General features: G+C 27.3%; 2 protein-coding genes across 2 annotated transcripts; both read left to right on the forward strand.

Moving 5' to 3' along the window:
* Nucleotides 1-608: 608 nt before the first annotated feature.
* LOC118068118 (proton-coupled folate transporter) lies at nt 609-4,289 on the forward strand. Its single transcript, XM_035085322.1, has 9 exons — nt 609-1,022; nt 1,449-1,654; nt 1,971-2,201; nt 2,372-2,723; nt 2,971-3,366; nt 3,431-3,568; nt 3,657-3,740; nt 3,879-4,035; nt 4,102-4,289. The coding sequence occupies exons 2-9, from the start codon at nt 1,625-1,627 to the stop codon at nt 4,211-4,213; spliced, it is 1,500 nt and encodes a 499-aa protein (XP_034941213.1). The 5' UTR covers nt 609-1,022; nt 1,449-1,624; the 3' UTR covers nt 4,214-4,289.
* A 3,567-nt stretch (nt 4,290-7,856) lies between these two features.
* LOC118068792 (uncharacterized) lies at nt 7,857-11,253 on the forward strand. Its single transcript, XM_035086466.1, has 6 exons — nt 7,857-8,210; nt 8,882-8,947; nt 9,043-9,108; nt 9,174-9,336; nt 10,032-10,383; nt 10,851-11,253. Exons 1-6 carry the CDS (start codon nt 8,048-8,050, stop codon nt 11,031-11,033), a joined length of 993 nt encoding a protein of 330 aa, XP_034942357.1. The 5' UTR covers nt 7,857-8,047; the 3' UTR covers nt 11,034-11,253.
* The last annotated feature ends 1,843 nt before the right edge of the window (nt 11,254-13,096 follow it).

Raw genomic sequence — 13,096 nt, forward strand, 5'->3', positions numbered from 1 at the left:
TTTATGAGCAATGAAATCAATATTATAAAATAAAATATACATTTTTGAGTATAAAAATTCTTTTTTTGTTACCTTTCACGTTCAACTATGATTTCTAATAGAAACAAATATTTAATATTCATTAATTGACACACAAATACTGTAGTGTAACAAATGAACTTGAATTGTCATTATAAATTTCACTGATTTTGCTCAAACTGACCTACCACAAATCCTTGTACTTAATAATTTCTCTGAATTTATAGATAAACCTACATTGATAATTTAATTTTAAATACAAATTAAACACAAGACATTCTTTATAAGAAGTGTAAGTTCAATAACAGTTGATAGAAAATTAAAGTTCGTGCTTTGATTAATCAGTGTGATTTACCTACGACAGAATACAGTTTTCCATCAACTACATCATTTAGCAAATATAGAAATAGCAGAGTTAAATTTGTACTACAGAAGGTATAGACTTGACAGATGTCTAAAGTCTAGAAGATTGGGAGCTTTGTGATCAACTGATGTTTTGAGTTGATGAAGAGCGCTAACTTGTCTAGGTAAAAATGATAATTTCTTAAAAAAAATATGATATTAAATAGACAGTTCTATAGCAAATAAAATAAGAAAACAGCATTGATAACGAGTTTGGCAAGTTTTCTAATAACTGAACCAGTTTTTAACTTGAAATTATATCAGAAAAGAAATTCTGGTTTAAATTTTTTGTTCACCCAATCAATATTGACTTGAAAGAACGTGTTCTGGTTCGAAGCATGCGTATTTAAACCAAATTATGATTGGGCTAGTATCATTTTTTCATCAGATATAAACATGTTTTACCGGGGACCACGTGATTTTACAATCGCAAACCGTTGCTTAATACATTCAGTTGATGAAGAGATGTTGTGAAATCATTGATTGAAGATGAATTTAAACTAGTCTAAGGTTCATTGATGTTGTGTTAAAAAAGAATATTTCATCAGTGTGCTATCATGTTCAACTTATTCTAGCATATACTACATTTTATGCTTTATCAGGTAACATATTCTGCTGAATCTGATAAAAAATATCTACCATTTTATTCATAAATTATTATAGTTGGAATTATCGAGTTTTATTTGATAATAAATTCTTATCAACATTTGACATGTCTATTAAAATATTATTCTACTATTGATTATTGCTAATTATTTTATTCATCCATGAAAAGATATTCCCACTTTTATAAAACATTGATAACACATGGGAATATTTTTGATGAATTAAAATATCAGTAATAAAAACTCTAAAGTAAATAAATAAATAATGTCGTTATGCCTAATAATTGTAATTCATAGCATACATAGTAGTAATATATGTAATTTATTTTTTTGCGATAAGAAAGTGTGTTATCAGTATTCAAAAATGATCAACAAATTTTTTACATCGTCATGAACTTATTTAATCTCTATCTTTTCTTGCAGATGTAGATTTGATTGAGTTGATTTAGCTTATTCAACTCTGTGTCAACTAGTAGTATGACAGTGTACTGTGATACTTCATGACAATACTGTTAAAGATAAATTAAGGAATGGACTTTTTGATAACTTAAATATTACCACTATTAATACAAATATTAATCTCAGCTAATCCATTGCTCATGATGAGTCTTGAAGAGATAACACCTCAGGTAAAATTTTTTTAAATTAATAATTACTCCAAAATTTATATTAACCCGTCTGTAATAGTTAAATAAAAACTGAAGTATTTAATAAAGATATAAATGGACTTTTTATAAAGCTCAAAAGTTATCTCATACAAATGAAAAAGAGATATCTCAATTAGAAGAAAAACATTTACATATTATTTTGATGAATGAAACATGAATGAGTAATCCGTTATTAGAATCGACAATGTAGTTAATAATTAATTAATCTACCTTATTTATATTTATATTTATTTAAATGAATAGTCATCTGTTTTCTAATTAATAATTGATATTTCAGATAATTGTAGAAGATAGGTTGTCATCTCACAGACCAATAGAGAAGTATTTTGGATGGATCAGATACATTTCAGTGGAGCCTACAATGTGGCTCTATTTGATGGCTTACATGATAACATCAGTGGTAGAGCAGGCTTTCTTTGTTTATAAAGCCTGTAGAGTAAACCACAACTTCTCTGAAGATACCTGTCAAAACATAAATGAGAATGAGACAGTGAAAAACGTTGTACAGGTAAAACAATATTATAAATAATAATTGAACAATGGTTTACCTACTTATTAACTTGTTATTTATATTTACTATATACATTTTTTTATTAAAGAAATTTTACGATTAATATTGTGTACTTATTACATAATCAAAAGTATAATCACAATTATAAGCTAATGGTGTGTTTGTAGTTGACGGTATCAGATTTTCATCAATGGAATAACATAGCAGGCCATGTAGTACCAATTATCCTAGCACTTTTCTTCGGTAATTGGAGTGATAGACGTGGTAGAAAGTTACCTTTGATTATTGGCCTTCTTGGAAAAATAATATACTCAGGAATGATAGTTGTGAATGCATTTATTCCTACTTGGGATGTCTTTATGATAATCTACACTGCAACGATACCTATGGGAATGCTTGGTGGAGATATAGCTATCTTTGCTAGTTGCTTTGCGTACATATCAGACGTTTCTTCGATCAAACAACGAACACTGAGAGTGACTATTCTTGATATTGCTTATTTAAGCACAATGCCTACAGGTATTTGATGTTTATCATAAAAAAGGAATATGAATTTTTCAGATGTCATTCAATTCCATTGTTTACAATCACTTCAAGAACTTTATTAACTTGCTTGAAATAAAAAATTTATGATAAAAGTTTCTTTTGGTTGAAATGAAAGTTTCTCTAACATATATGCAACAGATTATTGTTTACTTCCGATATTATTGATAGATATTATTTTAATGTTTATATAATTTATTATATAATTATTGATTTATTGTAGGAGTCGCTCTTGGATCTTATCTATTTACAAATGTTGTAAACAGATCTTATTCAATAATGTTTACAATAAATACGACACTTCTGGTAACGTCCGTTATTTACACCCTGATTGTTCTCAAGTGGCGAACAAATTCTCGACAAGAACCGATGACTGGTGTCAATATTATAACAGATTTTTTTGATAAAGAACACATTTTAGCAACCATAAAAACTCTCACCAAGCCACGAGATCAATTCGCACGACTACATTTGTGGCTTTTATTTACAGCTATGACTTTTTATACTTTCCAAAGAGATGAAAAACCGATGAGTTATTTGTATACACAGAAAATTTTTCATTGGGACGTAACAGCTTTTAGTAATTTTAAAACTTTTCAATCATCTTTTTTCGTTGGTGGTAAGTTAAATATTAATTTAAATAAATCAATATTTCCTTATTTCTTAATAGATTTCTTTTCCAGCTATGTTGATTGGTGGACCAGTTCTCAGTAAATTATTAGGTTTGAGGGATACTGTTATAGTAATTATTGGAGCATTATCTCATGCTGCTGGAAGAGTATTATTCGCCACTGCCACACATCCCAATATCTTTTATGCTGGTCTAATTGATCTGACAATTTTTTTAAATTAGTTTTTATTCAGTAATATTTCAATTGAAAATAATCAATATATCAATTTCAATTATAGGGGCAGCTATAGCTGCAATTGGTCCAGTTGTAGCGCCTGTTCTAAGATCTATGACTTCCAAGGTCGTACCAATTAATGAAAGAGGTAAATTTAGATGGAGCTATCGAAGTAGATGAATGAGAATTTATTTTATCATCGATATATATATATATATATATATATATATATATATATATTTCTTTATTACACTATAAGTTATAAACCATTTTATTTTTTTTCCAGGGAAAGTATTCGCTCTTCTATCAGTCTGTGATAACGCGACACCACTTTTCAGTGGGGTTTTATATTCTCAACTTTACAATGCAACATATCATTCAGTGCCTAGTGCTATTTACTGGCTTACATTTAGCACTCAGATAATAGTCATTCTGTTGATATTGTAAGTCATAAAAAATCATTTTTCTATAAAAAATTTTTTTTTAAATAATATTCTTTTTTACTTTAGAATTATTCGATGTTCTTCGGCGTCTAATCCACAAGAATCAGATGATTATTTAGATGATGTAGTTTCCGGAAGCAACAAAAATGATGATAGCCACGAAAGTATTAATGTTTAAAAAAATGTGTTGTATATAAAAAACTTATCATGATAAGCACAAAAAATCAATGTTTAAATTTGTTAATATTTTTTATTGAATAAAAAATTGTTCTAAAAAAATATTTAATAGAAAAATAATTTACAATTTTTCAATTATGTAATCATTTATAAATTTTAAAATTTCTTAATTTAAACGGCTGACAATTTTTTTATAACACCGTATAGCAATTAAGAACAGTTCCTAAAAAATTACCTTTTTATTTAATTTATTGAGATCCAGTTTCTCACTTCGTCACGGTAATTTTACTCCAAAGTGAGTTAATTCAAAATAGATGTCAGGAAATAATATTATGAATAGTAGTATGTCTATTGAATTGCTAGAGTTATTTGCTTAGTTAATTATCTTGACCTTGTTCTTTTATGCAATTTTTTTTCTTTTTGATCAATCGTACTTATGTATCGTAATTTTATTTTTATTCTAATCATTCAGCAGCCAATGTTCATTTAAAACTTGAAACTTTACAAAAATTTATACATTCTCATCATCATCATCATCATCATCGTCACTATCATCATGTGTACATAATATAATTGCAATGTAAGCAGTGAAAGCGTTTCACCAACTGTTATGTCCCACCGCTAAATTGATATTCATACCATGATATCACATACATGTCAAGGATCATTGGCTAATTATTGTTTACAAATTCTTGTAACATTATCAACAGTTGAATGTTTTTGATAATCACCGAGCATTGATTCCAAGCTTTTAAAGTTAAGTAGTAAAATTGTTTTAGACTTTATTTCTCTTTTAATTCGATTGTTTTTTCTTGTCTCACAACCAGGTCATGTAGCCTACTTAGGACACTATCTCCTTACATATTTAAATTCATTAGAAAATCTTTTGTTTCCCAAAGATGAATAAAAAGAAAATTCATACTCTTTTCTTTTTAACACGTTACAGACAAATTAGGACTTTCGCATATGAATAGAAAGGAGAAGTTTAACAGTTCCTTATTTTAATTCATACTTTCATGTATTTTCATTCCCCAAGTGACTTGAAGAGATATCTTCTTAGTATATAAATACTATTTTATTGACATAACGTAACATATCGGGTTCTTAGAAATGGGCTCCCTCAGTTTAAATATCTAATTCATGAAATATAATAGATTCAAATCCGTTTGAGAAATTTAGTGTCATTGGCCTAGATATACACTTATTTTTTTCACAAAGATTATTTACATTAGTATTCAGACTGAATCTGAAGAAGAAATAGGAGGAAATTTTAACTGGTAGTTCATGGCTTGAAAGATTTCTGCACTTTACGCAGGTATTTTGGACAATTTACAACAAACAAATTGAATAATTCATGAGAAAACAGCTAAAATGAAAAAAAAATAACTTATTTTAATTCTAACATTTTCTACAAAATTCAACATAATTAAATAAATTATTTTTTTATCACGTTTTTCCGTTGGAGGAAAAACCAATAAATACTGTAGCTTTATTTTTTCAAAGAATAATAATTATTAGCCTGGTCTTGTAAAGCTTTTTTCTTGAAAAAATAAACATCAAGTTTCAACGCGACCTATTTTTTTTTCTTTTATTATAAAAAGAAAAACAATGTGGTAAATCCTCTTAGAAATAATTAAGTCATTAAAACTTATTCAACATTAATAAAACTTTAAATTCAAAATGATTTTTTCAGTAATTCTAACATAATTGATTTATCATCTATAATTGTAATTATAAATATGACTCAGGTATTAAAAGAAACTTGAGTGATTAAGTTTAATAGGACACATTGTTGTTTAACACAATGCAAATAAATATTAAAGATTTTCTTGATTAAGAACAGTAAAGATGAGTTTGTCATACTAAAGCACGTCATCAGGGAACAACTACTGATACTTTGACTCATACGTAAATATGGTAAAAACCTTTAAATACTCTTGAGACATTAATTTATTCTGACAACTAATTCTTATTGACTTGCAGATCAGCTAAGATTTATAATCACTTGTATAGTAGTATTGATATTATTAGTAACAGTGGGACTATTATTATTGACACAATGTCCTAATGCCAAATCCAATATCAACAGAAGCCTTCATATGTCCCCAGTGACCATGGCTACCCTCAACTATTACTAAGTCAGATACATAGATTACAAAAGTAGATAATTTTTTCAGGAAGTTTTGCTAAATTGTGACATTCGTTGATGATTTATCCAAGGTCAGCATGCTTTTAGTTTTTGTTGATGGTAATAGATCTAAGTCACATTGATTGGTATACATATCCATCAGTATTCGTGCAATAAAATTTATTTTGATGGAGGAAAGTTATAATAGCTATATCAGTATGAAGAAACTATCAATTTTAATTTAATTAATCAAATCACGTACTTTCATTATGCATGGTTCATAGGAAAAATTATCATGTATAATTTAATGTATTTTTTTCAATTCTATAAAGTACTACTTTGTATTGATTACATACTTATGACAGAATATGTAATTAAAATTTTTTTCCATTAAAAAGCATCCAACTGTTATGATAGATTACATGTTGCGAAATCTTTTGTAGAATCTATTTAGTGAAATTTTTTTTTAATTAAAATGGTTAATTATTTAAAAAATAAGTAAATTTTCCGTATTATAAGACTATAATTCTGCATAAATTGAACAAGAAATGGATTTTTTATGGGATTAATTTCAAGATTTATTTTTTTTTTTGTTTTACGTGAGTCACTTCAAGAAGATTAAAGATTATTTTTCCATATCAACCTTCTGGTCACGTGCAACCTTTACCTCCTGACTCTATTATATTCTCAGAAGGTGGAAAAATGCAAAGCGGAAATAAAAAATATTTAGATTTTCAAACAAATACGCAGTTCTTGGAGTTTGATTTCATTCATGAATATCAAATTATTTGTTTATTCATCAATAATAAAAAAGGAAAACCTTCTTGAAGTAACATTGTTTTTTTTATAATCATTAATATTTTAATCATACATTTTCTGATGTACTTTGAATGAGGTTTTAAGTTGAAACTCATTCGCTTTCAATACTATCATATCAATATTCAGTCTTCGATAGCTGTAGAAAATTCAACTAAACTCCAAAAGTTAAACTGAATTATGTTCAAGTTTATCGTTCAAAACTAAAGTTATTCCATTTACTAAAGTCTTTTAGAAAATTATTCCAGTTCAAAAACATCAATGAATCATTACATTTTCTCCAATAATTTTACAAAATTAGTTAATAATAATAAAATAAAAATATATTTTCACTTTCTCAGTTGTTTTGGGAGTCATAAAAATGATGGAAATCCTTGAAGATATTTATCAACAAATTAATACTAATCTCTTTGTTTATTTTCAATGTAATTAAAAAATCTTCAATCCTTGATTAATGAAAAGTGTGCCATAAACTTATCTCTACATTTGATTAATGGCATCTTGTAGTAATGATAAATTTGTTTCTAATAATATTTCCTAATGCTATTTGTTAAATGTGTAGGCAGATTTTAGTATTGTATTCAACATGTTCATGAACCCTGTGATGGTGGTATTTGTTGCGTCACTTTGTTTTATACACAGACTTTTTAAACACGTTCCGACATTCATTCACGTACATTCATTACTCCTATCACTACCACAGACTCGACTTTACGAGGCCTATCGCAGATGCACATTTTCATCCTGCCAGTCTCTCTTCCTGCTCGCGCGCGAACGGTTCAGTTCTCTTATCCTCATATTAGCAAATTCATTTTCGTTCACATTATATTGCACTAAGTCTTTTGATTATTCATTCAACTGTTACTTGGATTATATATCATAACAATCACCATGAAGGTTCCCGCCATTAGGCGGACAATCCTAATGGTTGTGTCAACATTGATTAGTTCTTATCCTGTTGCTACTGCTGGTTCCCGTAATTTTACTTTGCATGGTCCAGGTGCTTTGTTGTTCGATGGAATCACCAACGTTGCTACTAGTGCAACCAATTTCTGTAAGACATCAAAGATAATTAATACAACTTTTTATTAAAAATTTCTTTTATTAATATAATCAAAGGATATTAAGTAATATTTTGGTTGAAAAAAAATATTTTTGGCACAGAATTTTAATTATTAAATTATGTAATTAATTTTCGGAAGTAACCCAAAATTGCTCAATAACTTTGGACGTGAAATTAAAAGCATGTTTGACATTTTTTTTATTTTAATAACAAAAGTATTTTAAACAATGAAAGTATTTTTTTTAAATTTATTTGAGTAGTTTCCTAGTTTTTATCCTATTATAAATGTGTCCAGACTTCCTGACTGGAATAAAAAACAATATTGTATAATATCTTTAACATCGTTGACTCTAATCTCCACAAATCTGCAATTAAACACTACACTGATGCTTAACGACTAGAGCAAAAAAAATGGGAGAAAAAATTCAACGTCAATTCGAACAGTGATTGATGACGCTATCATAGCATCGCACAAGTGCACTCATATATTTTAAAACAACAGTAAAAAGTTTATTAAATATTCACATTTTTTCTCTTATTTTCTGAGTCACACTGAAATAACTTTACCAATTAATTAAAAGTTGTTGGAAAATATTTAAAACAAACTATATTTCCACCTCTAATAAGATGTTTATTAATTAATAATTTATATTTATTTTTAGTTACGGGGGTTGTTCAACGTCAAAAGGAGCTGCTTCATCATGTAACTGATACAGCAACCGATTACGGTATTGTCCACGAGCAAACACAATACGTCATCTGATAATGACAGATTAGAAGAAAAGTGAAAGAATGATTTTGCAAGATCATTAAACTTTTTTAGTCGCCAATGCGGTGGAGAAGCCAAGGAACCTGCTGATGAACACAGCGATTATGACTACGAATTACAGTAAGTTTATAAATGCGGTGATCTTCATCAATCAATGAAACACGCATTAATCCTAAAAAGGATAGTCGACAGTGCTGCATCCATTGGTCTCGACTTCAAACTTAGACGAGTTCTTGAGAAATTTCGGACTCGAATGCCTTACGGGTTTCCTGAGCTTGACATTCCGGTTCTTGAACCTCTGCAACTACAAGATATTTATATTGAAACTAATAATCCAGAAATTGGCGAGTAAGTATAAAACTGGACGGTAAGATTTCAATTGTTGGATTTCTTTTAGACTTTAAGTTGATTTTAAAAAATTCATTTATTTTTCAGCAATTTATTTTTAATTATCTAATTATGCTAGAGATTGGTAGAATAGATACATTTTAATTTATTAAAATTCCGGAAATTTTTTTATCTAGACTTTGAATTCATGGTTTTCTTTTTTTTTTTAAATACTTCTTTTACTCATTTCAGTATCACTGATGCACATGCATATTCATGTTCAAAATGTTTTTCTAGTGTGTGCACAACTGAAAGATATTTCTAATAACAGACCTCGGGAGCTTTTAAAAGATGAATAACACAATTCTAACTTGCATCTATAGAGGAATCTTTTTTGTTGTATATCACTAAAAATGTTTCATACAATTCAAATAACCGGAAATGTATATATGAAAAAAGAATCCTGTTTATAAATGTTGCTTTTATACTTTTAAATTTTCATTAACAAAAATAAATATAAATATTTCAAATATATTCTTGTAAACAAGTAAAAACATCTACCAAAACCAAGGGCATGTCAAAAATATGAATGATGATGTAGAGACAAAAAAAAAGAAATTTAAAAATAGCATGAAAAATATCTGGATAAAATAAATTAACAAATTAATTATAATAATGATTTAATTTTTTGAAATGATTAATTATAAATATTTCAGTTTAAATATTTACGTTCATAATGTGACAATCAGTGGACTATCAACATACATAATAAATCGTGCACGATTGTCATTAATTGGTCCAACAATAGCAGTGAATCTTACAATACCAACAGTCATTCTAGATGGTTATTATAATCTTACTGGAATACTTGGAGATATGTTTTATATTCATGGGAATGGGCCATTCAGTGCTACTGCTCGAGACTTTGCTATATTCTTTGAAACTGTATTAGGATATTCAAGAGGCATGTATATGAAGAGCTTTGAGCTAGATTTTTCCATTCAAGGTGTCAAAATACGCTTGGGGAATTTTATGGGTGACAGCAAATTCGGATCGATTATGAATGACGTAAGTTTTTGATTAGCATAAAAAATTGTTTATTCCAAATACTCAGATAAATAAAATAACCAATAGACTTTCTTATATTTGAATCGAATAATTTTTCCTCAAGTTTGATAAATTGGTCATAAATAAAATAAATATCATGAATAAACTCTCTAAAAAAATTTAATAGAAACAAAAGTATTTTCTTGGTATAAATTATTGCAATGAAAGTTATTATTTATTTATTTGTTCTTAATATAATATTGAATTATTTCATTTCATTATTACCATTATTATTTTTAATATAATTAATCAAAGTAAAGAAATATTTTTGTGTAATAAAAACATATCTTTATTAAAAAAAATTCTCTCTAGTGTGATAAGATTGTCTATTTGAATTTACAATAGATCTAGCTTGGTCTAGTCATTAATAGTTAGACTGAAAAAAAAATCAGATAACTTAAGAATATTTTCTCAATGAATCTGTACAGGTCTTCCAGGAGCTCACCCCTCAGGCTATAGAGATCATTAAGCCCGAAATATTGCCACAAATACAGGATTTTATAGCAGCTCGAGCAAACGATACTATTTATCATCTTACAATGAGAGATGTACTAACCTTCCTTATCGGTGAAAATGAAATTCGAAATCACCCTCATCTTCTTATACCCTGAAGAAAAAGTGACACATGTATTTTTCGTTTTATTTTTATCTCGCAGTTTCATGCAGGATTTTTTTTATAGATTTGTTTATTGGCTATATCATCATTCGGGTGGAGAAATAGAGACAGTACTGTAGTAGATTGCTTTTAGTGTAACACAAAGAAATCCAATTTATAGTTGCAAAAAAAAAATCCTTCAGACTATCTGTAACAAAAGAATAAAATTATTAAAATTTATTTTGTGGAGTAAGCTTTGAATAAACAAAATAAAAAAAGCCAGAGGAACTTGGACAATACCATATCCGTTTTTTCTGTATTACTTAGAAGATATATTATACTAAATTTCCAGAAAGTAATCATGTTATTTTTCACTTTCTTAATGACACAGAAAGTGTGTACCTTCTTAAGTAGACTTTTATATAGAGAAACGCACTGAAAGTTTGCTCCATTCATTTATAGTGTATTGATCAGTAACGAGAAAACAGTATTTACTGCAATACTTGGTTCAAGATTCTTCATATTGATTTTATTAAATATTAACTTTTTTATTACTTTAATTTTCATTACTGAAGTTTATTGTAAATAATTAACTATAATATAATAACACAGTTATAAGGAAGAATTAAATAAATGTTTATAATAACAAATAATTATAAATAACAGTTTATTTTCATTATTTTAATAATAAAGTTTTTAATAAATATCTGCAAAGATATAAAACGATATTTTTGAAACAAAAGCTTTAAAATGTTTTGTTATAAAATAATTTAAAAAAAACTTTTTATAAAATATTTTGTTCTTTTTTATCTCTAAAAGTTTATTTTAATTTTGATTGAAATTTTAAAATTAAATATTTCAAAAATCAATGTAATTGAATTTAATTTCAATATGTATCAATAAATATCTGAGAAATGATGTTGTAATTCACCTTCAATTATTATTAACAAGTAAATAAAGTCAACATGGCAGATAAAATTGAAAAAAAAATTATGAACAAAATATTTACACAATTAACAATAGAAAACAAATCAAACACACGTGTTAGAATGAAAGAATTATACAACTGTGTAAAGTGATTATAGCAATGAAAATTTTTTCAAATGTATCTTAGCTATTAATAACCTAAAAATTGAGTAGATATAAAATTTTTAATGTATTCATTAATGATAAAAAAAGTAATGAATAAAAATAGAAAGTTAATATTATTGTATAATAAGCTATCAACTTTATAAGAAAAAATAATTATCAATACCAGAAGCTTATCAATAAAGATTTCAAGTAAAAATTAAAACAAAAAAAAAAAAGGCTTTATCTTTGCAATTTTTCACTCATAAGTGTATTATTATATAATTAATTCTATCACGCACAAGTTCATTCCCCTTAGTAATTTGCTCAATGGATTTCAAAGACAAAGGAAAAAAATTAATCGTTAATTCAATTCGCAATCATAAGATCCCCAATTCAACTAATGAAAGATAAACATTTTCTTTCGTTCTCCTTCCACATCATTGTCAACTATTCAACTTGGCAGGTTCATTCAATTAAACAATATATGATGTGATATTTTATTTATCAACCAATTAAGAGGTATTAATTAATCGAATAAAGGAATTAAAAGAATATTTTTTATGGCCAATCAAATGAATTATAGGATAATAAAAAAATTTTTTTCTTTCCTATTCGATATTTATAAGTTAATAAATTAATTGATTAACTTCACTATACTAAGTGCATCGTAATTTATGTGGCTTTTATATCAACATTGTTGATACTCTGAGAAGCAACAGTTGGTAGGAAGCATATTCTCAAAACCTATGCACTGCGCAAGCGAATCGAGAAGCAGGTATTGCATTAAATTTTTAGGACATGCGTAAGGCTTGACAATATAGTCAGATGAACAGAGAGTTGCTTCAAGTCCGATAGAAACAACGTTCGATGACAGACGCGCGTGTTTTCATCAAGAAAGCTCACTCGTTCTTGCTTTTAAAATAAATCTGACAGTTACTTGACTAGTTTCTGTTTGAGAAAGCCATTATTACCAATACTCAGCACACAAAAACCCTTTAAATTATTTTA

Source organism: Chelonus insularis, unplaced genomic scaffold (genome assembly GCF_013357705.1).
Source record: "Chelonus insularis isolate UGA/USDA-ARS -01 unplaced genomic scaffold, ASM1335770v1 contig_128_pilon, whole genome shotgun sequence".
NCBI lineage: Eukaryota > Metazoa > Arthropoda > Insecta > Hymenoptera > Braconidae > Chelonus > Chelonus insularis.

Coding starts and splice junctions, on each gene's coding strand:
- LOC118068118 (XM_035085322.1), top strand. CDS start 1,625: ATGATGAGTCTTGAAGAGATAACACCTCAG. Junction 3,367..3,430: donor ATCATCTTTTTTCGTTGGTG/GTAAGTTAAATA, acceptor TTTCTTTTCCAG/CTATGTTGATTGGTGGACCA. Junction 3,569..3,656: donor TCCCAATATCTTTTATGCTG/GTCTAATTGATC, acceptor TTTCAATTATAG/GGGCAGCTATAGCTGCAATT.
- LOC118068792 (XM_035086466.1), top strand. CDS start 8,048: ATGAAGGTTCCCGCCATTAGGCGGACAATCCTAATGGTTGTGTCAACA. Junction 9,109..9,173: donor GATTATGACTACGAATTACA/GTAAGTTTATAA, acceptor TAAAAAGGATAG/TCGACAGTGCTGCATCCATT. Junction 10,384..10,850: donor TCGGATCGATTATGAATGAC/GTAAGTTTTTGA, acceptor GAATCTGTACAG/GTCTTCCAGGAGCTCACCCC.